We start from the raw sequence: 25670 nt of genomic DNA, 5'->3' as shown, positions 1-25670 counted from the left end.
CTATCTCAGGCGCCCAGGCCCTCAGCATGATAATCACAGTCTGAGCTTTATTGAAGGGAGCTTAGAAGTGAGTGTGAGGAAAGGCAGCAAAAGCTGGAGGACCAGACAAAAACACAAGTGCTGAATCCAGCCATTTTTAAGTTAAAGTTATTGCTTTGTCTGACTTGGGAGCTACACATGTGTATCCGATGGCACCAAAGAGTCCATGGTGAAAAGATGTCTCTCCCCACCTCTCCTGTTCTCTCAACTCTTCCCCTACTCGAAAGCAACTTAATGCAAATTCTTCTGACCACATGGAGATGTTCCACATTTATACAAACAAAAGTCTACCAGTTTTTTTAGTATAAATGGCTACCTATTAATATAATGTTATATGCCTTTTTTTAATGTAACAATATACCATGTCAGAACATACAGAACTACTTTAGTCTTTTTCAAAGCTGCTTAGTATCCCACTTTCATAAGCATCCCATCATTTCTTTAAGCCATTCCACTTGTGCTATTTCTAATGTCTTTACTATCTCAACCAGTTCTGCAGTGAGATTCTTATACACCTTTCATCTTATGCATATGTTAATATATCTATGGAATTCATTTATAGGAGAATCATTGTAGCAATTGGTACAAAAATTTCACATCTTAATTAGTATTGCCAACTCTCTACAGAGAATATACCAATTTATCCTCCCAACCAATGTGTGAGGTGGCTGTCCTCATTTCCCTTGACATGATAAGCCATCAGATTTTTTCACTTTTTCTCATCTGATATGATATAGTTTTAACTTTCTTTTATTGAGAATAAAGATTTCTTGTTTCACATACTTAAGGGCTATATTTTCTGTGTACTCTCTATTCATATCTTTTGACCATTTTTCTGTTAGATTATTGATGTTTTTAGAGTTAATTTTTAGGAATACTTTTTTTTTTGACTGTGGATATTTTATTGTGGTTTATAACAATACAAAAACTGATTTCACAACATCTTATTGACATTATGGATTTTTAGGAATACTTTTATATCCAACTATCTAGCCTTTGTGACATAAGTTGGAAATGTTTCCACCCTGGCTTTTGACTTTCTGCCTTGCAAACATTTTTGCTTTTATATGGTTGGATCTGACTTTATGGCATAGCTTCTAAATTATGAACTGTACTTGGGAAAGCTTGCTCCTCTCCGTGGTTGGAAAGAAATTTCCCCACATTTTCCTTTAGGATTTTTATGATTTTTTTTTGACGCTTGTAAATCTTTGATCCTTTTGGAATTTATCCTGATTCATGCAGTGATATGAATCCAACCTGACTTAGTCCCAATAACCACTAGCCTGCCCACCACCTTCTATTAATAACAGCTCTCATGCCAGCAGTTCGATGGGCTCAGGTGAAGAGGCATGGGCAGCCCACAGTGAAGACAGGGCTTTGGATCTGAGCCTCTGTTTTAAGAACAATGGGAAAGTGAGGATTGGAGGGACAGGCCATGATCAGACTTGCAGATCGGACTTGCAGATCGGACAGCCTCTGAATGGAGACTGGAGAACATGAGGTCTACATATTTGAGGCTGTCTCTGATCCCAGGCACATCACTTTCACAGCTAGTGGGTTTCAGTTCCTGGGTCTCCAGTCCTCTTTCCAACACCACTTCTAGGTGAACTCCTGGGGATCTTGATAACCTCATAGAAGCCCCTCACACCCTCAGCCACTTAATCCTCACTCGTCACTCACGGCTTCAGTTCCTACTTCACCGGCACAGTTGGGGCAGTTGGAGGAGAACTTCCACAAATCCCACCTGCAAGGCCACACACCTGCATGCTCTCCCTCCCTGCCCATTTCCACGGATGGATTGTCCAGGCTCCCCCCACAGCTGTGCCAGTGCCAATCCCTCTTGCCTCCTCAAGGGCACCGTTCCAGGAATCCCCCTTTCTCCAACACATCAGGTCTTCCCCTTCCTGCTGATGACTTCCATTGTGCAAACATGCTGCTGTACTTCTCATCCTGGAGAAATACCCTGTCCCGCTGCCTCTCTCTTTCCATGACACTATCCTCTCCCGGGTGATGTACCATTGTTTATGCTTATTGTATCTCAGCTGTCCCCTCACTAGCAGGGATACTCCTTAGGACAGGGATGCTTGTCACTTTCACTGCTGTATCCCACTTTCCCAGAAGAGTGTCTGGAATGGTGGGCACTCAGTGAATGTCTGTGGGGTGAGTGAAGTGGGAGATGGGTGAAGAAGCTAGTGCCGCAGCCAGGAGACGCTGGTAACATGGGTGAGGTTGTGGTACTAGGGAGAGACCCACGTGGATGAGCTCCAGAGCAACAAGCAGGGAATGTGCCAAATAGATTGTGCCAAGGAGGACTCCTCATTTTCCTGTTCACCAGCTGGAAAGGAGGGGATGACATCCGCTGAGTTCAGAAGCTGGAGAGGAGCATGTGTGAGGGCAGGAAATCATGACCATGACTACGCATTCTGGTTTAAGGAATCATGGGATTATTCAAGGGGAAATCAAGCGGGCAGCTCAGAAAGGGAGCCTGGACTTTGAGGTATGGTCAGCACTGGAGATATACACTTGGGACACTTCCACCTAGTGTAGCCATGAGTGTGAAAGAGCTCTTTGGGGAAGATGGAGAGAGGAGACTGATGAGCAGATAACTGAAGAAAAGAAACCTTAGACTTGAACCTTGAGGAGCCTCAGCATGTGGGGCTGGGAGAGGAGACTGAGGCAGCTGAACAGTCAGGGAGGTGGAAGGACGTGTCATCTTGGAAGCCAAAGAAGGAGAGCGCTTCTAGAAGGAGGAAGAAGATAAGTTCAAGGAGAAGAAATCCTTGTCAGGATTATTGACTGGAGGAGGTCCTTGGAAATTTGGTGAGTGACATTCTGATGGAGAAGTAAGAATGAAAACCAAATCGGAGGGTCACGCGGTGAACGGAAGGTGAGCAGAGGAGACCCCTCTTTCCAGCAGTGCATCTGTGAGGGAGAGGAGCTGGGGCAGGAACAGAGGAGGCCGTGCAGTGAAGGGTGGATTCTCATGTCCAGATTTATGGGGAAGGCTGTGCTTGAAAGTCAGGCTTGACGGTGACTGGGGGAGCGTGGGGACAGCAGGGTCCCAGGAAAAAGGAGGTGGGTCAGCTCCCCTGAGTTGTCCACAAAAATAATCAATAAACAGTCTATAAAAGGAATAGAAAAGAGTTTTATTTGAGCCAAAGTGAGGACGGTAGCCTGGAAGCCAGCCTCCCAGATAATTCTGAGAAACTGCCTCAGAGAAGCATGGTTTTCAGCACACTTTTCTGTCATGTCAGAACGAAGACCCTCCATTAAAAGAACAATTGTAAAGATAGCTTATTCGTATGAATATCATTCAAGCACTGAAAAGCTATTCTGATTTTGAAGGGTGTTTTAAGTTGATTTTTTTCATATTTACTTATTTTTATTCATTTGATTGCGCTGGGGCCTTAGCTGTGGCATATGGGCTCTGGTTCCACACCCAGGGATTGAACCCAGGCCCTCTGCATTGGGAGCCCAGAGTCTTAGCCACTGCACTACCAGGGAAGTCCAAAGTTGGTTTTTTAAATTGTCGTTTTTGTACAAATGTCAACTAAACGTATGCAATGAGGTGTGTCCATATGCTTCAGGTTTTTCTATTTGAAATATTAGTGATTACTATTCCTAAAGAATGTGTTTATTCTAACCTGATAATAGAGTTCAGTAATGCTAACACATTAGTGTTAACTAAAACAGTGATTATTTTAGTGTTCTTTTAAAAATCTTTGCACATGCATAAGTAAAATACTAAAACACTGTTTATAGATTTGTCTATTACTACATGACAATCTAAAAATGCATATGCGAATTATTGAATAGAAAGTTGTCTGGAAAAACATAGCAAAATTTTACTGTATTAATAGATCAGAAAAGAAGGGACTGCTGCTATTTTCTGCCTTTAGAATTTTTAAAGCAACATATAAACAACAGAGGGTGTTTTAAAGATACAACCATTTTGTGTGCCTGTCTTCATCGTTACCTATTGACATCTTGGAGGTGCTGGGCTATTGCATCCAACTCCGTACTCCCAGTGACTGTTACAAATCTTTTTTGAGTGATCCTGAAGAGCCTGTGACTTAGATACTAGTGCGGCAGAGAACTGTACACGGTGAGACAAGAGTATTCCCTTATCCACAGAAAGAAGGGAGAAGATGGGATTTGAGGTGAACATGATGAAAGAAAGACCTAAATAATCTGAGATATCTGTCATCATCGGGGACATTTCTCTCCCTTTGGAGTTCCTTAACGTATAAATCCCAACTGTAAACCACAGGGAGATGGCAGTTCCAAGAGAAGATACTTTTGTCTTCTTCGTTTCTAACCTCAGCAATTGGTGCCACCAGACCTGATGCAGTATTCCTCATTCCAAACGCTCTTCACCCCCACCTCTGGGCCCAGGAGAACCCCCTTGGTGATAATGATTGTGACGACTAAATAGGGAAACTGATGCCACTGCTTCTACCACCATCTTCAGTAAAGCCAAAGACAGTCTTCATAAAGTATGGAGAGTCCTCATCAATGTGTTGCAATAGACACTCCCTGCAGATCAGAAACAGGGAAGGCAATGGGCACCCCACTCCAGTTCTCTTGCCTGGAAAATCCCATGGGCGGAGGAGCCTGGTGGGCTGCAGTCCATGGGGTCGCGAAGAGTCGGACATGACTGAGGGGCTTCACTTTCACTTTTCACTTTCATGCATTGGAGAAGGAAATGGCAACCCACTCCAGTGTTCTTGCCTGAAGAATCCCAGGGATGGGGGAGCCTGGCGGGCTGCCGTCTATGGGGTCTCACAGAGTCGGACATGACTGAAGCGACTTAGCACAGCAGCAGTAGATCAGAAAAACAGGCTGAGAAGGCTCAAGTTTGAAAGTGACCTAAAGGGTGACACTGGAGAGAAGAGTAACCAGGCAAGTTGACTGTTTTGTTGCTGCCATTGGACTATGTCTCAGGAGCTTGAATGATGGAGATATTGTTACACTGCTCGGGATGGTGTATCGTCAAGGCTTCATTTCAGTGCTCCTGTAACTGCATATATTTAAATTTTTAACTTATCACAGGGAAATTTAAAATTAATTCATAAAAAATCATCTTTTTCAAGATTTCAAAGGATATGGCAATTTGTGAAGTGTAATATTTTACTTATTGAATGGCTTTTTTCGTCCTCTAATTCTGCCACTTCTATCTGTGTTATCTACTATTAATGAAATCTTGTGCACATCCTTCTAGATTTATTGATAAATTAATATACATGTCATTTGGGGGGTATGTATATTAGCTACAAATTTTCTATGTGGTAAACATGGTTTATATAGATTAAATTTATCTGACTAATTTGTAGAAATAATTCCAATAAATTGAAACTGCTAAGACTAAGGATACCCAAATTTTATAATTCTGAGTCCACACTCAGAATTTGGACTGAGTTTGAACTTAGAATTATAGATTATATAATTAAATTATAATATTTTTCCCTACTATATAGATAGGACTTCATCAATCTTTTCCCCCAGTGTTTATATGGGTATGTTTCCTGAAACTGCACAAATGTTACATTTTTAATCTTTGGCAATGTGATATTACAAAGAAATTGCTTTTCTTCTGTTTTAATTCAGCTCAGTAATCTTCACATATGCTTAATCCTTACTAGTCACTTTGTTATTTCATTTTCTTTCTTTTTTTTTTTTCATTTTCCTTGGTATATCAGTGTCTTTGTTACTGGTTTCTAAGAACTCATAACTAGGGATGTTAGCTGTTTTCATGCAATGCAAATGAACTACCATATTTCATTTCCATCAGTTTACTATGGTGTTTTGTATTTTGGTTGTATATTCAAATATAATCATGTTGTGTTTTAAAAAAGAACAAAAAACCTCAAACAAGTCAGGGATACATTCTTTCAAGGTTTAAAAATTAAAACAGATCAGCAGGTACCTGGTGGGTCAGTATGGCCTTGGCACCTGGGAAGCTGTCTTGTCAAAAGAGTACCAGCATTGGCATCCCAGGAAGGGATGCATTTGCTCTTTATTTTTAACATGAACAGTCTTTACTTCTTGTCAATGCATCCTTTTCTTTAATAATTAAAGCAGAGGTACAGTGTACTTTGATTGGCCATAAGTAGGATGTTTTAGCTAGCAGAAAATCCAAGTTAACATGTGTAAGCCAGAATGACTTCCCCACACCTCAATATGTGAACATGTCTTCTATCAGAGTTAACCAAACACGGAGTAGGCCAGGCACAGGTGAAGGTGCGGGCAGGTGTGTGCATGTGGCATCAGAAAGGTGATAGTAAGTCCATCTGGTGGCTTTTCTCTTTTTGGTAAAACAGAGAGTGGGGCAGTTGTCTGAAAGTGCGATACCAGCAGTGCAGATGTCCACATGGCCAACAACCCGCCCCGCCCCAGTATAGATTTAGGGTGTGCATAGAACACACCCACCCCAATCAGGTTACATTCTCAGACATTAGCACATCATGCATCAATTTCTGAAGCGAAAAAGCTTTGTCTCATCTCTCTCCTTTCTCTGTCCTATCACCTCTTCACTCACCCTCCACCATTAAATCCATGAACAAGTTCTGTCTGCCCTCACTGGCCAGTCCATCTGACTCACTTTTCTTCATCTCCTCCGCCAGTCCCCAAGTCCAGGCCACTGTCACCTACAGGGGGACAACTGCAACACATCCTCAAGCCCACTTTTACCCCCTCAAATCACTCCTCTGTGCAGAAACCTTCAGTGGCCCCCGCTGTCCTTCAGATCACACCCCCCCACCCCCAGATGATGACATGGAAACAAGACACTGTGGTCTGGCTGACTTGCCTTCTCCCCAGGTCTTGCCCTCCTGCAGCCGGCTCAGCTTTGCCTGAAGCCTAGATGCCCAGTGACTTGGTGTGTTTGGAGCTCTTCCTCTGCCAGATAACCATGCCTCACCCTCTGGACTCAGCCTAGCCTCCCGTCCCAAGTCAGCCCAGTCTGGCTCTGGTCTCTCATGATGTGCTGGGAGCTTCTTGTGCTTCCTTCCTGTGTCGTTTTCTCAAGTATCAATCCATCCAAGGAGAATTCTGTGAGTCAGAGATCTTGGCCTCTTTCATACCTGCACCCAACACTGATCCATGAAAATGTGGGGGTGGCTGACTGCCGAGGGCCGCCTCTGTGTTCTGGCCTCGCCCTACTGAGGTCTGGGGTTAGAGAAGAGCAAGCAGAGGAGTCAATGGTTTGGCAGCACTGTGGCTTTTAGTGGAATATGTGTAAGATCTGAGAATCGGGAGACTTCCTTCAGGCATAAATTCCATCCCTAACCAACAGCGTGTCCTTAGATGAGTCACTTCCTTCGCTCTGAGCCTCTGTGTTGTCATCTGCTGCATGGGTATGTTTGTCGTACCTCGGAGATTACTGAGTAGGTCAAATGCTGTCATGGCTGGGCAGGGTGGTTTGGGCACTCTAAGGTGAGGAACACCTGCATGTGCTCTATGGGGCAAGCCTCAGCTTGCTGCACCAGCCTTCCTGGAGCTGCCACCTGTGCTTCCAGACTGGCCCCCTTCAAATTTCCCTACACACAGCCAGGCTCAGCACCGCTAACCCCAGAGCTGGGCTATGGGCCCCCTCCACCTCCTTACACATCTGCTCAGCCACACAAGCACATATCCAGTGCCTGTTAGGAGTATTCTTCCCTCTGCCCAAAATGTTTTCTTTCTCAAGTATCTCCCTTTCCACAGAAATGAACCAACTCTCATTGAGCTCCAAAATGTATTCTTCAAGAAGGAACAGATCTGACTCCTACCCTGCCTGCCAAAGCCCAACACGGTGCCCCCAAGCAGGAAGCCACAGCAGCCTCGTGTCATAAACGCACAAACCAGACCTTGCTGGATTGTCATCACCACGCACATGCCCATCCAGTCCCTCCAAGGGCAGAGGTGCTCCCTCTGCCCTGACACTTGGCCTTGGGGCTGACGACAGCAGCAAAGCCTTGCAAGGAGGGCTGACCGGGAGCTGTGCAAGGAAGGGGCTGGCCAGGGTGAGGGGACCCTCTCTCCCTTTGATACTTACTATGGCTTCTCTGCTTGTGTTTTGCAGGTCCTCCTGTAAGTGTCCTGGATTATGTTCTCTCCTCCTGAAAGATAAGATATTTTGTTTTCTCTCTGTGTAGCACTTCTATGAAAAGAATATTTGATTAGAGAGGTGTATTCTTTACAAAAAATTCAGTCTCAGCCAGGGGACATGTTCTTTTGGCATTTGTAGATGAATGCAAGCACAGGATTCATGTACTTGACTTGCCCAGTGAAGCATCCTGTGACCATTATCCTTCCAAGAGAGCTGCCACAAACCTGGCTGCTCCTCATCAACATCTCTGGCTCAAGTTTTTTAACTTGGTGCACAGAAGCGCAAGCACTATGCCTGTATTTCCTAACCCTTCTGCAGCAGTTGATCTGCATAAACATTTTCATCTCACGTGCTTTGGCAGAAAGGACTCTGAAATCAGGCAAATATGTCAAGAATAAGTGGGGCTTAACCACTAGATTCTGGGGTCTGTTTTCCTTCTTTGCCAAAATATTTAACTCTCTGGATTGGGCAACAGAGACCTTGAGAATACAGCTGGCCAGTAAGGGTGCTGAGTCGGAGAAGGATGTGAGGGAGGGGGTAGCTACTGGATCCACAGCAGCCCCAGAAATCCCATTCCTTCTCCAAGACCCATGACAAGTTCGCCTTTGATTCATCTTGGCAGTTTTTCAGAGCCTGATAAATCCCAATGAATTCATTCAAGAAACGCAATGACGGTCTGCTTGAGCCAAAATTAACCTTCTAAAGGAATTCCTTTCAGATGAGCAGCTTCATTTTTACTTCAACTTAACCATGATTCATTTCCCAATCCGCACCGTTCAGAATCGGAACGTCTTGGTGCATGTAGCAGCACCCCATTGAGGAAGAAAGCCGGAATGTGTAGATTTATGGGCCAAGAGCAGTTTTACGCAGTTGAGTCATTCCTGTCATGTGGAGGCTAGCCTGTGTGAACTCGCCAAAGTGCAGAACGCAGAGGGCTATGGAGCAAATTTGTCTTGTTGTGTGCATGTTTGTGTTTTTCAAGCTGGCTGTAAAATGACCAAGTGAATTAAACAGATGCAGAGTTCTCAAGCTGCATGTGGCAAAGACCCCATGGGATTCTGGAAGCTGGCTCCATAGCTACCATGGCAACCTGAAGTGGAGGCCAATATGTGGCCCAGTGTCTGGGCAGCCACTACTGCAAGCACATGGAGTCAGAGAAGCATCCGGTAGCAGTCAACGTGTCCCCATACCTCTGACTTCCAAAGGCTGTCTTCCTCGGGTCACCCCATTCCCAGGGGCAACAGACAGGAAACCCGTGAGGCCCATGAAGGAGTGTTGTCCGTGGTAGCTAGGATGCCACCTCCTAGAACTCCACAAGGTCCTTGCCATGTGCCTCAGGTGATGTGAGGAAGACACTGTGGTGTGTGCCCTGGTGACCCCTCCAGCCAGGTCAGTGAGCTGGGGACTAGGTGCTCCATCCCCCAGACCTGCTTCAGCCTTGCGTTCCCCTTGAAGGAGTCCATCAGCAGCATCTGCTGCAAACCCCACAGACACAGGGGCGAGGGGGATCTGGGGCCCTGATTGAGTTCTAAGTGTTGCCATATGGTTTTTCTACCGAAGGTCTAATTATTAACGACATATTAATTACCACAGGGGCAATCGGGACGAGATGGCTACCCGGTAATTTGCCATTTATTTTTTTTCTCTCTTTGCCCTTCACTCTCTAGCCAATCTTCTTCCTCTGTGCCTTTATTTAACTGTCTGCACCCCTCTCCTCCCGCTCCTCCAGCTCTGCTCCTCAGTGGCCACAGTCTCTCTGTGGATGGATTAGTGTTAGTTCTGTGGAGTTGTAAAATGTGCGGGTCTGCAAGGCCCTGTCCTGGCAGGAACCGTCTGCCCCTCCAGCAGCCCTGCAGACAAATCAAATAGCCTTCAAGAGTCTCATGGGCATGCTGAGACCACCCAACACTGCTCTTCCCAGCCCGTGTGTCAGCCCTGAGCCCAGGGTCCAGTCCTTGACCATGGAGTGAGTGCTCCCACTCGGGCTTGGATGTCATCCTCTTCCCAGGGAACAGGAGACTCCCTGTCCCAGCCCCCCGTGCCCTGTCACCGCTCCAGAACCAGAGACTGGTTGGTTCCTGTTTGGCCTCTTTGGAGTCATTGCTTCTCAGATCTTTTACAGTTAAACCTAAAAGCTAGCTTATACCTGGAATGGACGTCCCCAGCCTGAGCCGAGTGAGCACCACAGCAGAAGCACGGTGACATGAGGTTGTGCCGCTGTGGGGTTCTGCCCATGACAGCAGCATCCAGAAGTCCTGATAAAGACAGAGCAGGGGGTGAGCCAGGTGAAGGGGAGTACAAGGACCATCCTGCCAGGAGACACGTTTGTCTTGTGCTCAGGCCAGGAGGATGCAGGGAGGGTAAACGTCGATAAATTCAGGGGCCTCTCTAGTGGCCAGCTCTGTCCACACTCAGGATGGGCTGGCAGGGGAAGGCAGGGGCAGAAGGTGGGTCCCCAGTCTTGCAGGAGTCGCCTTCCAAGGAGGCTGTGGAGGGAACTCCAGCCCCAAGCATTAGGGAGACCTGAGCATGGGTTCCAACACTGCTGTCTCGTATATGGATGACCTTGGGGAAGGCTCTGGCCCTCTGTGAGCTTCAGTTTCCTGTTTTGTGACCCAGGGTGATTCAAAGTCTCCCTTATAGCATTGGAGCTGGTGTTAATTAAGGCAGAGGAGGTGATAGCTGCACAAAATGTGTCACAAACCTAGCCTACAAGACTTGGTGGAAATTTAGGGGGCATTTCCCTCATGTCTGGAGTGGTCCATTCTGAGTCCAGAGTGGAGTTTGGAACCTCCTGGCTGGCCAGGGCAGCTCCCCCAGCAGCAAGCAGCCTGGACCCTCAGATTAGAAACACCCAGCCCTGCGTGGGTTAAGAATGAAATGTGAAGCCAGCCAGGATCCACCTTCATCCCGCAGGAGCACACGGCGGGTCAGGGCGCCACCACCTCCCAGCAACTTTTCCTGATGCGGGAGGAAGGAGTCAGGCCTCACATTCCCAGACATGGCAGCCAGGGTCTTGGGGAACTAGAAGCTTTTGCTAAAATATTTCACCTTCATGTCTTGGGCCCACTCGCTTCGCTAGCCCAGGAGCTCAGGACAGTTTCCGACAGAACCACTCCTGGCATTACCGTGTTGCCTTTTACACTCCAGGGTTACTGTTTTTTTGGCTGGGCTGGGTCTTCGTTGCTTCGAGGGCTTTTCTCTAGTTGTGAAGAGCAGGGACTACTCTTTGCTGAAGTGTATAGGCTTCTCGTTGCGGTGACCTCTCTTGTTGAGCACAGGCTTTAGGGTACGCGGGTTTCAGTAGCTGCTGCACGTGGGCTCAGTTGCGCTTCCCAGAGTCTAGAGCACAGTCTCAGTAATGTGGTGCACGGGCTTAATTGCTCCGAGGCACGTGGGATCTTCCCGGACCAGGGATCGAACCTGTGTCTCCTGCATTGGCAGGCAGATTCCTTACCACTGAGCCACCAGGTTAGCCCCAGGGGAGTGAGTAGTGGCTCTTCCCCTATTACTGTCTCCTCTGAGTGCATGACACCCAGAGGTTCTTTCTCCTTGGCTGTGAGCATCAGAGAGGCTGCTGGCTGACTGTGGAAGTCATTTAGCCCGGGGAAGGGGCAGGGAGCTCTACACCAGCTGCCAGAGGGTCCAGTCTGCCTCCCACAGAGCCTCAACTCCCTCTGCCGCCATCCCTGCCCTTCCTCCCAGGACAGAGCAGGCTGTGGGGATGGTCAGCAGGCTCTGTGGGTGACGGGCCAGAGTCTCCCTGCAGAGTTCGGCAGCTGGGAATTGAATCCCACTCACTCGCTGTGAGGCAGGGGCAAGCCCCTCAGCAGCACTAAGAATCTGTTTCCTTCCATGTGAAGAAGAGAGCTGGGATTAGGTAAAGCGAGATTCCAGTAAACAGTGGCCAAGTGAGTGGGGTTGTTATAGGGCTGGCAGGAAACTAAGCCTGGGATTTGGGGCTTCCCTCGTAGCTCAACTGGTAAAGAATCTGCCTGCAATGGAGGAGACCTGGGTTTGATCCCTGGGTTGGGAAGATCCCCTGGAGGAAGGCATAGTAACCCACTCCAGTATTCTTGCCTGGAGAATCCCCATGAACAGGAGTCTGGCGGGCTACTGTCCATGGGGTCCCAGAGTTGGACATGACTGAGCAACTAAGCATATAGCATGTGAGGTTTTTGGTGCTGAGCCCAGGTCAGAGATAGGGTCTGTGAATCTGAGAGGAGGAGGCCAAAGGAGAGGTGTGTTCACCCGGTATGAAGTTGGGAGCTTTCTGGAAAGGAAGCAGGTTAGAGCCCAGCAAGCCCTCCCCACTGCCTGTTTGCAGGCAGCGCTGGCAGCCTGTGCCGTTGTGCCCTTGGCCCCTTAGGCTTCTTGTCTCTGGGTAGCCCCGAGCAGACTGTGCTGGGTGAGAAGCTGGTATCACACCCACAGTTACCCCAGGGTTGCATTGCTCCTTTTCCTGCAGTCACCCATCCCCAGTTTGCATGCAACTCCTCGCTTCCGAATTCCCATGTGACGCTAGTGATAAAGAACCCTCCTGCCAATACAGGAGACATGAGAGATGCGGGTTGGATCCCTGGGTCAGGAAGATCCCCTGGAGGAGGAAACGGCAACCCACTCCAGTATTCTTGCCTGAAGAATCCCATGGACAGAGGAGCCTGGCAGGCTGCAGTCCATGGGGTCACAAAGAGTCGGACAAGCTGAAGTGACTTAGCATGCGTGCACCATTCCACACAGATGTGGGCAACTTCCCTGGGTGGGCTGGCCTTGCTTGCTGCTGAGTTCAAGGTGTCCATGCCTCCAGTGCCGGGAGCCAGTCAGCTCACCCAGCTGTATGCTTCTGAGCACCCTTGTTCCAGGCCTCCGAGGCTGTCCCTTTAGTGGGCCCCCAGGGTGAAGGTGACACCCTGCCTGGCTTCCCTCCATAGGAGGGAAGCAGACCTATGTGGGCTGGGGGAGGTTGGAAGGGAATTCTGCAGGCTCAGAGTCCATGTGTTTTAGGCTGAAATTCGGACCTCTCAGCTGATGGAGGCCCTAGCTTCCAGCCCGGGCTCTGCTTACAGACGGTTCCATGTGGTCACCCAGGGGTAAGGTGACCTCTAGCGTGAGGGGGATGGCCGCCCGAGAGGTACCTCATGTGCTGAGTATTTGCAGGCTTTGAATCTGTCTGACCCAAGTCCTATCCTGGCTCAGCGTGGTGAACTGGGGTACTTGGAACCTGGGGAAAACACATCGACGGAGCTAATGGTTTAAATGGGAGAATACACCCAGAGCCCAAGTGTAGGATGTCAGGTGGCAGCTCCTCAATAATACCTCTATCTTCCTCACCTCACACAACCTTGATGGAAAGAAAGACAGGCTTAGGAAATTTATCCACCGACACACATTGGCAGCATTTAGAAAGGAAAATGGCTTTGAGAGCAGTCAGTTTTCTTTCTTTTTTTTTTTTTTTGGCAGTGAGGAAGTTTATTGAAAGGAAACAGAAAAGGCTTCTGACATAGATATCAGAAGAGAGTAAAGGAGATTACCCTTGTCGTTAACTTGAGCAGAGCTTTATATACCTCCTAGCGGGCTACCAACAACAGGTTAAACAAGCATTTCAAAGTTGTAAAAGTTTTACTGAAACCCTGAGAATTGTCAGTTTTAGAAAAAGTTTTAGGGGCTTTTTTCTGCAATTTAGTAAACTTCAAGACCAGCCTCAGGGAGGTTTTTCTTTTCCTTTGTGCTAAAAACATGTCACTTCCTAAAGGGAAGTAAGAGCAAGGAAAGACTTAAGCAGGGTGGCTGTGGTGAAGACTGTGCCAGCTGTGTGTTCTGGGTTAATCCCGGGTGCCCCTCCCCACCCTGTGAGGAGAGCAGCTGAAACTAAGTCCATATGTGGACCCAGTAGGGGCAGCAGAGGGACAGGGGCATAGAAGCTGAGTATGTACATGGGGCAGGTTGTGGACCGAAAAGGGCCTCTGGTCACCTTGTCCACAGTCTCCCTATACAGAGGCCAGCCTGTCCTTTTCTACTGCAAGGGTTAATGAATAGCTCTTTGCTGATGACGAAAGAAGCATGTTTTTTATAAAAACCTTCCCAAAATAGAGAAAAGCACAAAAAGAAAAAAGCAAGTATCCATAATCCTACCACCCACAGATAAGTCCACTCAATATTTTGGTGTTTGTTCTTCCCATACTTTTTGTATACAAGCTTGTTTTTATTTTTATTATTATAAAAATGAGATTACAATGGACATACTTTTTTGTGACCTATGTTTTTCACTTAATATAGAATGAGAGTTTCCTACATCATTAAAACATTTTTATAGAAGGTAATAGCTGCATAGCATCTTGCCATATCTATAACTGATTTAACCAGTCCCCAAGTCATGTTATTTATATTGACAATCTTTCACTCTTGTAGTCAACATGATGGGAATAAATCTAAGCTTATTTCCGTAATTATCTCCTTAGAATAAACGTCTAGAAGTTGACTTGCTGGCCCAAAGGGTTTGCACATGTTTAAGGCTTTTGATGTGTACTGCCAAATTGCCCTCCCAAAGGCTGTGCTGATTTACATTCCCACCAACAGCACATGAACGCTACTTGTTTCCCAAAGCCTTGGCCAATCGAGGGTATTATACTTTTAAATCTATGCCAATATGATAGGTGAAAATTTATGGATGTAAGTGTAAGTATGTATCTTGTTTTAATTTCGAGTATACTTTCATAAGAAGCAATCGCAGATGAAATTAGTTTTGATAAAATTCATGTAGTCCTAACTGCCATCTGGTGGTAGAACTTGGAATTACAGGGATAGAATTTCAAGAGATCACCAGGCATTTAAGAATTTTCGAGTTTCAGTTGATCCAGGGACAGCAGACATCATGAAATGAGCAGCACAGGGGGAATTCTAAACTCAGAACATTGCCAGTCCAAGGTGGGACCTGTAGAGGAGCCCTTGATACAGCACTTTTATATTTAGGGGTAGTAATCAGCATTCATGTTGATAAAGTGAGTTTGCCATCTCATAAATAGCAGAATTGGCTCTGCTCAACAAATCCCAGAGGTGTGTTGTGTATGAGGGTGGCACAATGAGAATCAGACCCAGCTGCAGTCTTTGGGGAACTATGGGGGAGGGGTAGCCAACAGCCAATTTACCATGGGATAGAGAGGAAGGGACAACTAGGAGCCGCTGTGGCCTTCCTGGAAGTTTCTTACAACACTCTCCTTTTTCCTCTCCAAACTGTGGCTTCTGTCTAGGACAAAAAGACTTGTCCCTCATGCAAGGTTCAGCCTTGTCTACGCCTTGACTTTCGCATAGAAAACTTCTCACCATCTCCTATTTACAACATCAAAATCCTCACATTTCCTCTTCTTTTGGTATTTGGACTTTTTAACTCTTAACACTGAGCTTTAATGACTTTCAGGTTTGTTTTACGCCTTCAGAACACAATTTAAATAGTTATTGAAAATGTGTATTTAGTAAACTTTCCAGAGCTTAAGATTTGTGTATTTGAATGTATGAGGAGAGTGATAGGCCGTGAGGCCAGAGGCACATAGAAATGATGAAGCCCACTGAGGGCCAGTGGTGCAGAGTCCCTGGAATAGGGGAGTGTGCCCACTTCAGAAACACCGTCGGCCATCGTCTCTCTACCAGTTTCCTGGGTTTTTGGCCTAGCACCAAACAGGAGTGACAAGGCCCCTCCCTGCAGTGATGAGAGAAACAAAGAAAAGAAACCAACAAAACAGTAAAATGTCCTAGACAGAGAATAAAGCAGGGAACGTGATGAGAGGGCTGCCTGGGTGGGATAATGTGGATTATCAGAAAGCTCTTGGGGAAGATGACATTTGAACTGAAACTCGTATGATGAAAAGATGTCACAGTTTGGAGAGGTGGTGAGACATGCTCCTGGCAGAGGAAAAAGTGTACAGGTCATGAGACTGAAGCATGTGTCGTGTGTCCAGAGTGTGTGTGAGGCCAATAGGCTGGAGTGAGTGAGCAAGTGCCAGGAAATGGTAGAAGGGGGAGTTGGAGAGGTCTCCAGGGCTGCATGGAGTAGAATCTTGTAGGTCACGGTGAGAGGCTGACCGAGGCAGGAGGCCAAGAAAACTTGGCTCTATGTTTACTGAAACCACCTGTCCACAGGGGCAGGCTGCCTTGACAAATGCTGGAAGACTCTCTCCTTCCAGTGCTTAGTCGCTCAGTCATGACCAGCTGTTTGTGACCCTTTGGCCCATAGCCTACCAGGCTCCTCTGTCCATAGGATTTTTCAGCAAGAATACTGGAGGGGGTTGCCATTTCCTCTTCCAGGGGATCTTCCCCACCCAGGGATGCAACCTGCATCTCCTGGGTCTTCTGCATTGGGAGGTGTGTTCTTTACCTGCTGAACTATGGGACTGTCCACTCCCATCCCCCCCAGAGGCTTTTCCAACATGCCAGGAACTACAAGGACTGTAAGTGCATGGACTGAGTGTTTGCTGGAGACATGCTGGCCTGTGTTCACACCCTGAGAGATTGATGGTCTTGGCCTTGCTGCACAGAGGAGGAAGCTGGGCTCAGTCCATGATAGGACTTGGCTGAGACACCAGGCTCACCCTCATGGCAAAGCCTGAATTAGCACAAAGCCTGCAGACTCTCCATCACACCAGCCACCCTATCAGTAAGCTGGCTGCAGCAGCAGATCAGGGCTGACTGTCTGTGCACTGGCAGAAGGGTCTTTCTCCTCTCATCACCCAGAGAAACAGATATTTAGAGTGAATGTTCTCCTCATCCCTGTTTCTATCTGGCCCTGGGATTCTCACCCCATTCTACCACCCCTCCCCCATTATCAAATTGTTAGGACCCTTTCCTGCTTTCCATTAAAAAAACAAAACAGAAAACAAGGTCTAACTTAAAGAAGAAAATGTCTTCATCCCATCTTCTCTCCTATTCCTCATCCATATATCTGTCAAACTCCTACTCATCCCTCAAAACAGGCCCCAATTATTAGAAATTCGTGGTAGCAAGAGGGGGGAAGTCTTCCTTATGATGAAATGTCTAATTCCATTTCCCTGGCCAGGAGCAGCTGAGGGAAGCGGGGAGACCACAGCCATAACTGAGCCCTCCCCACCCCTGCCCCTAGGCATCCACTTAGCCCTTCTGTCCACATTTGCAGTGTGCAACTTGGCCTGGATGAAAACATGAGGGATCAGATCTGGGCAGCCCTTCACAGTTTCAGAGTACATCCTATCCCTGGACACCACGACTTGTGCCCGTTTTGTGGACTGAAAAAACCGAAGCTTAGAGTGGCCCTGCCCCTTTGCCGGCTCTCACAGTGGCAAGCACGAGGGGCCTGGCTTCCTCCTGAAGGCTCTCTAGACCTTCCCACACAGAGATCTTTATGGCACAGCGGGTAAGGCTGTAATGCAGCCAGACAAGGCCCCGGACCCCACAGAGGAAGGAGGAGCTAACTCCTCCTGGGACGGGGAGGCCTCACAGTTGGGGCCTGTTTTGAGGGATGAGTAGGAGTTGACAGGGGGACAGGGTAGCTAGGCATTCCGTGCAGGACCAACACAGGCACAGTGAGAATGCAGGGCCAAAGTGTGGCCCACGTGCCAGCGGACGGCGACCCTGCGGACGGGCAGGAAAGAGGAGGATGACGCTAAACGAAGGGCCCCCACTCACCCAGAGGGATGAAGATGGATGTGTATACTGGAAAGGCCTCCCTGGCTGCAGGGCAGAGACAGGGGCAGGGTGTAGGGGAGGTCCAGACAGAAGGTGGCTATCAACACCAAGCGGCTGAAACAAGTCCCAGTAAGGATGAGATGAAAGAGGGAAGACTGGAGAAGAGAGGGCTGGCAGGAGTTGCAGCCTGAAGCTGACAGGTGAGAGGCCAAAACCAGAACTCCTCATGCTTGGCAGCAGCCAGTTCCCCAAGCATGCTCTAACTGGGGCGGGGTGAAGGGCAGGCAGAGCTGCCCATCGCATGCAGAGTCAGTCATGGGGGGCGTCGACAGCCTAGGCCCCAGGAGACCAGCACAAGCCCTGCACTGAAATGCAGGATAGGAGACAGGGTCTCTGCCTGGGACCAATTTTGAAACGAATAACTCAGACTGTTTGGAATTAATCAAGTGAACAAAAAAAGGACCACCAGGCACCATGCATTCATAGGCTTCTTTGCACCCTCATAGTTCAAAAACAGCTTTGATTGTAAAAATGTAATTAGTTAAATAATTCATCTGTAATATCCCAAATTCATCTGTTTTTGGACTTAAGCATTCCACATCTCATTTTCATCTGACCCCTGCAGGGCTGCTCCCCAGTTCTCCAGATTCTGGGTGGAGCAAATGAAAGCAGATTTCCTGAGCAGCCCCTGCTAATGGTCCCCAGATTGGAACCATGGGGAACCACAGTTGGGCCCCAGGGAAAAGGCCACCATGCTGACTTTCCCTTCCTCTTCCCCAGGGTACCCTCAAAAGCCCAGTACAGGTGCTCCTGGACCTGGGCTCCTTGCCTTGGGCCCATGTCCCTCAAGTATCACACGCGGAGCAACCAAAAGAACAGAAGGTTGAGCTGCCTCTCCTGCCCCTGGTCTCTAGAAGCCCTACTTATCCTTGCAAGCATTTTGCATCTTCCAGGCAGTGGCCCAGGAGCCCCCTGCTCCTATTACAAACCTCCAAGGGAGGTACCATCTTCCCATGTCTAGTTCTGGGATTGCTTACAGCAGGAGCAGCCCATGGGAGGCCAACAGAGGTTTGTCCGGCTCTTTGCAGGTGTTCCTGTGACACCTTTGCAGAGTGATGCCCTCCAGGCTGGTCTCTGACCCCCTTTCTCCCCAGGCAGCGAAGCACCCTCACCACATTGCCAGGAAGAGCATGTTCACAGACCTGCACTAGGCCACTGGGGCAAACTCAGGTCTTTCAAGCGAGTAGACTTGAAAGAAAGCAGGTATTTGGAGTTTGAAGCTGGTCCACACAGTATCCTCCTGAAATCAAGGACTGGCCCTCTGTCCTGCCCATGCAGTGGAGAGAGAGTGGGCTTTGGGGCTCCATAGACCATGTGACCCATCTTCAGGCATCTGGGGAGCCAATTAACTGACCCCATGAGCGCCCTAGCACTGGACGTACAGATGGGGTTCAGTGAGTGACAGTTCCTTCAACCACGGTGATCACCAACCCCAGCAGGGGAGCCCTTGAGGCTGAAGGAGCCCCTCCCAAAGCAGTGTCCCCAGCACTCAAGGTGTGGCCCAGAAGGACAGGAGTCAGCTGGTGCCTGACGGGCCAGGAGCGCCCTCTGGTGCTCCCAGGCCAAGCACTGGTGCTAGTAGGGAACTTATAGAAGAATTCACTTGGCAATTGGTTCACTCAATAAATATTTCTTGTGTCCTCACTTTGTGTGACATTTGGGATACAACTAGTGAGACATACATCCAGGGCCCATCCCCTCATGGAGGAGGGGATTGAGTGGGAGAGAGAATCAAACTTCAGGGCTGAGAAGGTGCAGGTTGCTCCAAGTGTCTGTGACCCAGGCCAGGCTTGGTGGGGGTCAGGGCACCATCCAAAGGAAGAGAGGTGTGGGCCGAGTTTGGAAGGCAGAGGAGGGGCTGGCAGATGGGAACTTCAAGGATAATGTCCAGAGAGAAGGTGCACCCAAAACAGGCCAGGCTGGGAGGGAACAGGAGAGGAAAGTCAAGGCCAGCAGGCCTGGAGCACTCAGCTTCATTGACAAGTCAGTTGCCTCCATAAAGGAGGCACAAAGTGGAGAGAACTCGCAATAGCATCCAACCTGAGAAGGTCCAGGCTTAACAGAAACCTTGCAAATCCATCAGGTTGCCCAGGAAGCAGTGAGTTCCCTGTCACTGGAGGCATGCAAGCCTGTGCTACATAACCACCCTTCAAGAGGGGCTTCTTGGGAGAGACTGGCCCCAGTGGGTCATCTCCCTACAAAGGCAGGTCCTTCTACTCACGTGCGTGCTAAGTCGCTTCAGTCACGTCCGACTCTTTGCAATCCCATGGACTGTAATCTGCGAGACTCCTCTGTCCGTGGGCTTCTCCAGGCAAGAACACTGGAGTGGGTTGCCATTTCCTCCTTCAGGGGGATCTTCCCAACCTAGGGATTGAACCCACATCTCAGATCTCCTGCATTGGTGGGCAGGTTCTTTACCGCTAATACCACCTGGGAAGCCTTTTGGGGCTACTTAGACCCAAACTCGGTGGGACAGGATGGCGCAAGCCCATCTAGAGAAGGGGGCACTTCAAATAGTCATAGACACGCTTCAGAGGCAGGCCTCTGGTGGGCACCAGATCCTCAGGGAGAGTCACAGTGGGGACGGGAGGTGGCGGGAAGGCAGTGCAGTGGGTCAGTTACTGAGGAATTGTGTGGCTGAGGAAAAGGTGAGGAAGACTTCTCAGAGGTGACGTGTGGGTCTGGAAGGAGTATCGTAGGGGCAGACAGGGGGTTCTTGAATGTTAGGCCAAGGGAAGCTGCAGCTCTGCCCTGAGGGTGGGGGTGAGGCCGTACGCGGTGCAGCCACAGGGAGATGGTGAGGTGGGAAGCATGCCGGGTTTAAGCAGGAAATTCAGGCTTGGGTCTCAGGCCAAATTGGCTATGCCTAGCCTCGCCAACCTTCAGTTTCTTTATCAGTGGAATGGAGGTAATAACGGTATCTGCCCCACAGGGCTATGCTTAGGGTCAATGACTTCCAGGTGAGAAGGCAAAGGGGTGTGTGTGTGTGTCTTTTAGCTCTGCCCCATTTCCTGGACTTTTACACCGAAGCTGGCCCAGCACATTACAGTCACATTCATTCAAGCCCCTGGGTGCCCAGCTCTAGTCTGGACACTGTTACCTATAGGAAATCATTCCATCCACACCACACCTACTTTACAGAGGAGGAAACAAGAGGTGTAATGGACATACGTGTAATTGCTTCCAGGGCACACAGCGTGTTCACTGATCATGTCTTCTCCCCAAAATAGAAGCCAGCTGGCTTTCCGGCCTCACAAAATCACAGAGCTAGAGACCAGTGGGTTTTCTAGGCCAAGGGTCACAAAGCTAGATGCCCCTACAGAGCTGGCAGGTCACTTCAGCAGGACAGTAGGCCAGTTGCGAGGTCCTGGGAACTGCGCTGGGCCCAGCAGCCGTTGCCAGGCATGTGAACCCAGCTGAACCCATCTTCAGCTTTTCAATAAAAGTCCATGCTCCAGATGTTTATGTTTTTAAATGTTGCAACTAAACCAATTTTTAAATGTTGCAACTAAACCAAACCTGGCTCCAGGCCAGCCCTGCCCTCCCTTGCCCAGACAAGGAGTGAGAGGGGGCAGCATGGGAGGGCCAAGTGAAGGGCAGGGCTCCGACCTTGGCAGGCTCCTAGGTCCCCGCACAGCTGGACCCCACAGCTCACTCTGAAGTGTAGCAGGTGACTGCAGAGACCACTCTACAAAGGGCCTGAGATCCCAGGAAGGGGTTCTCCAGAAGGCACGTGCCACCAGCAAGACACAAGCTGCAGCCAGCCTGGACGTAAGAATGGGGTTCTTTCTTCCCTTACCCTACAATGAAATTCAAGTCTGGGAAATCGCTAAGCCTGGACAGTCGTGCTGTGGCCCGTGTGTATGCAAACAGCCTGACCTGAGAAATCAAAACCACATGGTAATGACCTGCCCGAGGGCGCTGCCCATCCACCCCCTTGCCCACTGGACAGCCCTAATGAGAGAGCCTTTGCACAGGAAAACGCACGTCCCAGGCTGGGACTCTGGGCCCCAACAGCCTTGTAATTTGATGAACTGTCAACATCTGGGCCATAATTACTGGACCTGGACTGATAATCCTGGTAAGCCCCCCATCCAGGGGCCCTGTTCTGGTGCATTTGGAGGGGGCTTCATTCCCTGACAGGAGCTGTCAGCGTTAATTACAACCAGAAAGCAAGATAGTCACCCAGCTCCGGCTGGTCTGAGCATTTACTCCTGTCTCTGTCTAAACACGGCCAGTATATTGATTCAGTTCCATACAACAGATACTCTCGCCAGTTGGGAGGCCTGAGCCACAGCTAACAGGGAGGAACAGAGCCAGCCTCACACGGAGCAGTCTGCACAACTTCTTTGCCTCGGGGACCCTCCAAGGCTTTGTTCCATGGCCACATTGAGAAGCTCCAGTGACAGAGTTGGCACACTCCATGGCCCAAACTTACTTCACCAAGAAACCTCCTCTCTTTTGCCATACTTGCTAATATTTTTTTTGAAAGATGGCTCCATGGAACCCTGCTTAGGAAATACCCAAGGGGTGAGGGAGGGAGCAAACCCACAAAGGTAAGAGATGTCGGCAGTGGCACAGCCTGGCATCTCACTGCCAGCCACTCAGAAGGCCACACAAACATCCCTCCCCAGCGCTGCCCACTCCAGGGCCAGTGCAGACTCCACTCCATGCCTGCTTACCTGTAGGTCTCACAACTTGGGTTGATCTGAAAGAGGAGACCAAGGAGACTATCTTGGGACCCATGTTGAACTTGTCATTTGAGAAAAAGGCATTAAAAAAAGAGAGAGAGAGAAAGGCATGACCTCCATTTTACAGATGAGGAAACTGAGGTTCCAGGCTGCTCAGGTTGTGGAACGAGGCAAGGGGATGGGCCAGCATGGGGGCTCTGTCCTCCTGGCCTGAGATTCAGCACAGAGCGAGGTTCTGTTTGCTTCTACACAACCAGAATCGCCCTGGAGCTCAGCTGATCTGCACCAGGGAGGAGTGATTTAAAGCATAACCCAGGCTTGTAAACAGCTGTCTAGCTTCGTGGAGGGCAGAAAGCGTTGAAAACCTCTGGTGAATTCCACGGCTTTGATCAGGCAGGGGAAGGAGCCAGCAGGGACCGAGCGCCTCCAGGCACAGTGCTGTGGCATCTGACCCTCAGGATCACCCGTTCTGTGGGAGCTGAGGCTCAGAGAGGGGATTTGAACCCAGGGAAGGCCCACGTCCTGCCTTCACTCTGTGGGCTGCCCAGTGTCATTCCTTCTGTTCCTCTGGTGGGAGAGGCAGGGAGAGAAGCAGCCGGGACTGCCGAGAGTCGGGGAAGGGAGGGCTGTCTGGACAGGATAAGACCCCCTGCCACCAAGGCCCTGCCACCACCCCGTCTGGGGCTCTGCTCTTCAAGATGGCTTGGCTTCCCAGTACATGACCCTCCTGCCCAAAACCAGCTTGTCAGCAGCTGGGGCACTCAGCCTGGACTTGCTCCAGCCCATCTACTAGACCTACCCTTCCCCAGAATGTTTCTCTTCCTCACAGAGCACTCAGAGCCAGGCTTGGACCTCCTTCCAACTCATGGAAACACCAGGTTCATCCACACAGCCTGCCATCACAGTTGCTTTGCAAAGATTCAGCCAGGCCCTGAGACAAGGGATCCAGTGAAGCTGGGAACATTGCCTTCTGGGAGACCCACAAGCAGAATGATGGCTCAGGCAAGTCTTGCAGGAAAGAAATCTATTTCACAGGGTATAACTCCTTACTTCACTGTGGATGGTGACTGCAGTCATGAAGTTAGAAGATGATTGCTTCTTGGCAGGATAGCTATGACAAACCTAGACAGTGTATTCAAAAGCAAAGAAATCACTTTGCCAACGAAGGTCCATATATTCAAAGCTATGGTCTTTCCAGTAGTTGTGTATGGATGTGAGACTTGGACAGTAAAGAAGGCAGAACGCTGAAGAATTGATGCTTTCAAACTATGGTTCAAAAAAGTCTGCTATGGAGAAGACTCTTAAGAGTCCCTTGGAAAGCAAGGAGATCAAACCAGTCAATCTTAAAGGAAATCAACTCTGAACTCTTTGGAAGGACTGATGATGAAAGTGAAGCTCCAATACTTTGGCCACCTGAAGCAAACAGTTGACTCAGTGGGAAAGACCCTGATGCTGGAAAAGATTGAAGACAGGAGAAGAGGGCAACAGAGGATGAGATGGTTGGATGGCATCACCTGTTCAATGGACATGAACTTAGGCAAACTCTGAGAGACAGTGAGAGACAGGGAACCCTGGAGTGCTGCAGTCCCTGGAGTCTCAAAGAGTGGGACACAACTTGGTAACTCAACAACAACTCCTTACTTGACCATAGAATTCCTTACCCCAGGCAAGCCTGTTAACACCCTGCAAGACACCAGTGTTCCACCGACATCAGTTTGGTAAAAGCAGTATTAGGGTGACTGTGGGCAGGGCCCATCCTCTAAGGGTCACAGCCCAGGCCCCAGCCTCTCCCAAGATAAGAGAGGTCAGAATCATGCCCCAAAGCTGGGCAAGTCCATCTGACTCCAAAGCCAAGCTGTTTTCTCCTCCACCCCACCCTTCTGTGAGTCCCCTCCTCAGTGACTCCCCATGACCCGTGGTCACTGAGCAGCCTCTCCACGCATCAGTTATTTCCCCAGACAGAGAATTCAAGGGTCTGGGCATAACCTTCCTGCCCCGATGTCATCAGAGATGAGCCCAGAGCCACCTCCACAGACCAAAGCCATAGCTGTGGGTCAGCTCCATCCCCGAAGTCAGGCCAGCACCCTCTGGTCTCTAAATATCTGCACGTCACCATTCTATGTTTGCCAAGGGAATCTTCTTGGCATCATATCTAACCACGTGCATGCTAAGTCATTTCACTCATGTCTGACTCTTTGTGACCCAATGAACTGTAGCCCGCCAGGCTCCTCTGTCCATGGGATTCTCCACATACAGCTCCAGCTTTGAGTCCCTGAGGAATTCGTAACTTTCCTTCAGCCTCACCGTGGACATTTCCAAGGTTGCTGCTCTTCATGCCCCCTCTGCCATTATTCTGAAACTACAAACTTTATCAAGTCCCAGGAGCCAAGGGCCCTGTGACCCCAAATACAGGCAGGACCCCGGATTGAAAACTTGGTTTTCTGCCATGTAGGGGGCTTCTCACAAACTAGCAAGCTGGGAACCAAGGCTGCACTGTCAGTGATCCACTGGGACAGTCTTGGAGGTGGCAGAAAGGAGCATCCTGCCTGGAAGGCAAGAGGCCCCTCGTCACTCCTTGGAGGGGGCTGCTGAGGTCTGGCCTTCAGAATGCTCTCAGAGACAGTTGGTGGCACTGAGTTTTCCCCTCTGGGGTCAAAGCCAAGAGAACATCCGCAAGCTCCCTTCTGCAGCAGTCATTTCTAGAAAAGCGGGGCACCATGGCACTGCATGCCTCACGCCAACTGGAACTGGGCCTGGCAGAGGGTCAAAGTGAAAGAGGGTCCAGAGAGCCCTGCGTCTCCTCACTCAGAGAGTCAGAGGCACCAGAAATCCTGGAAGGAAGGCGGAGCCTATGAGGCTTCTCCCCAGATTCCCTGGATAGCCATCCATCACTCCTGCTATCCTGGGCTGCTGGAGAGAGAGCATTGCATGGAGAGCAGGGCCTCTTTCAAGCCCTTGGACAATTCCATTGGCTCAGTTTCTTCATCTGTAGGAAGAGACATGGCACCAGTCTCCCAGAGCTGTGGCAAGGGCAGACCCTGCAAAGAAAAGGGAGTCAAGTCCAAAGCAAGCCCTGCTCTGTACCCTGGCCTTTATCAGGAGTGTCTTGAATTCATCATGCAATCTAGTTCCAAGGCCAG

The 25670-nt window shown here is 49.2% G+C and overlaps 1 protein-coding gene across 1 annotated transcript in view; it reads left to right on the top strand.

Moving 5' to 3' along the window:
• COL23A1 (collagen type XXIII alpha 1 chain) overlaps positions 1-25670 on the top strand; it is a 387317-nt gene that overhangs the window by 327746 nt on the left and 33901 nt on the right. The window contains exons 4-5 of the mRNA XM_069591878.1: positions 8102-8109; positions 9722-9748. Of these exons, the coding sequence (XP_069447979.1) occupies positions 8102-8109; positions 9722-9748 (35 nt within the window). The remainder of the gene's footprint in view (positions 1-8101; positions 8110-9721; positions 9749-25670) is intronic.

This window comes from Ovis canadensis, chromosome 5 (genome assembly GCF_042477335.2).
Source record: "Ovis canadensis isolate MfBH-ARS-UI-01 breed Bighorn chromosome 5, ARS-UI_OviCan_v2, whole genome shotgun sequence".
NCBI classification, from domain to species: Eukaryota; Metazoa; Chordata; class Mammalia; order Artiodactyla; family Bovidae; genus Ovis; species Ovis canadensis.
The sequence above is the reverse complement of the archived record's forward strand: the minus strand, read 5'-3'. Positions and strand labels throughout refer to the sequence as shown.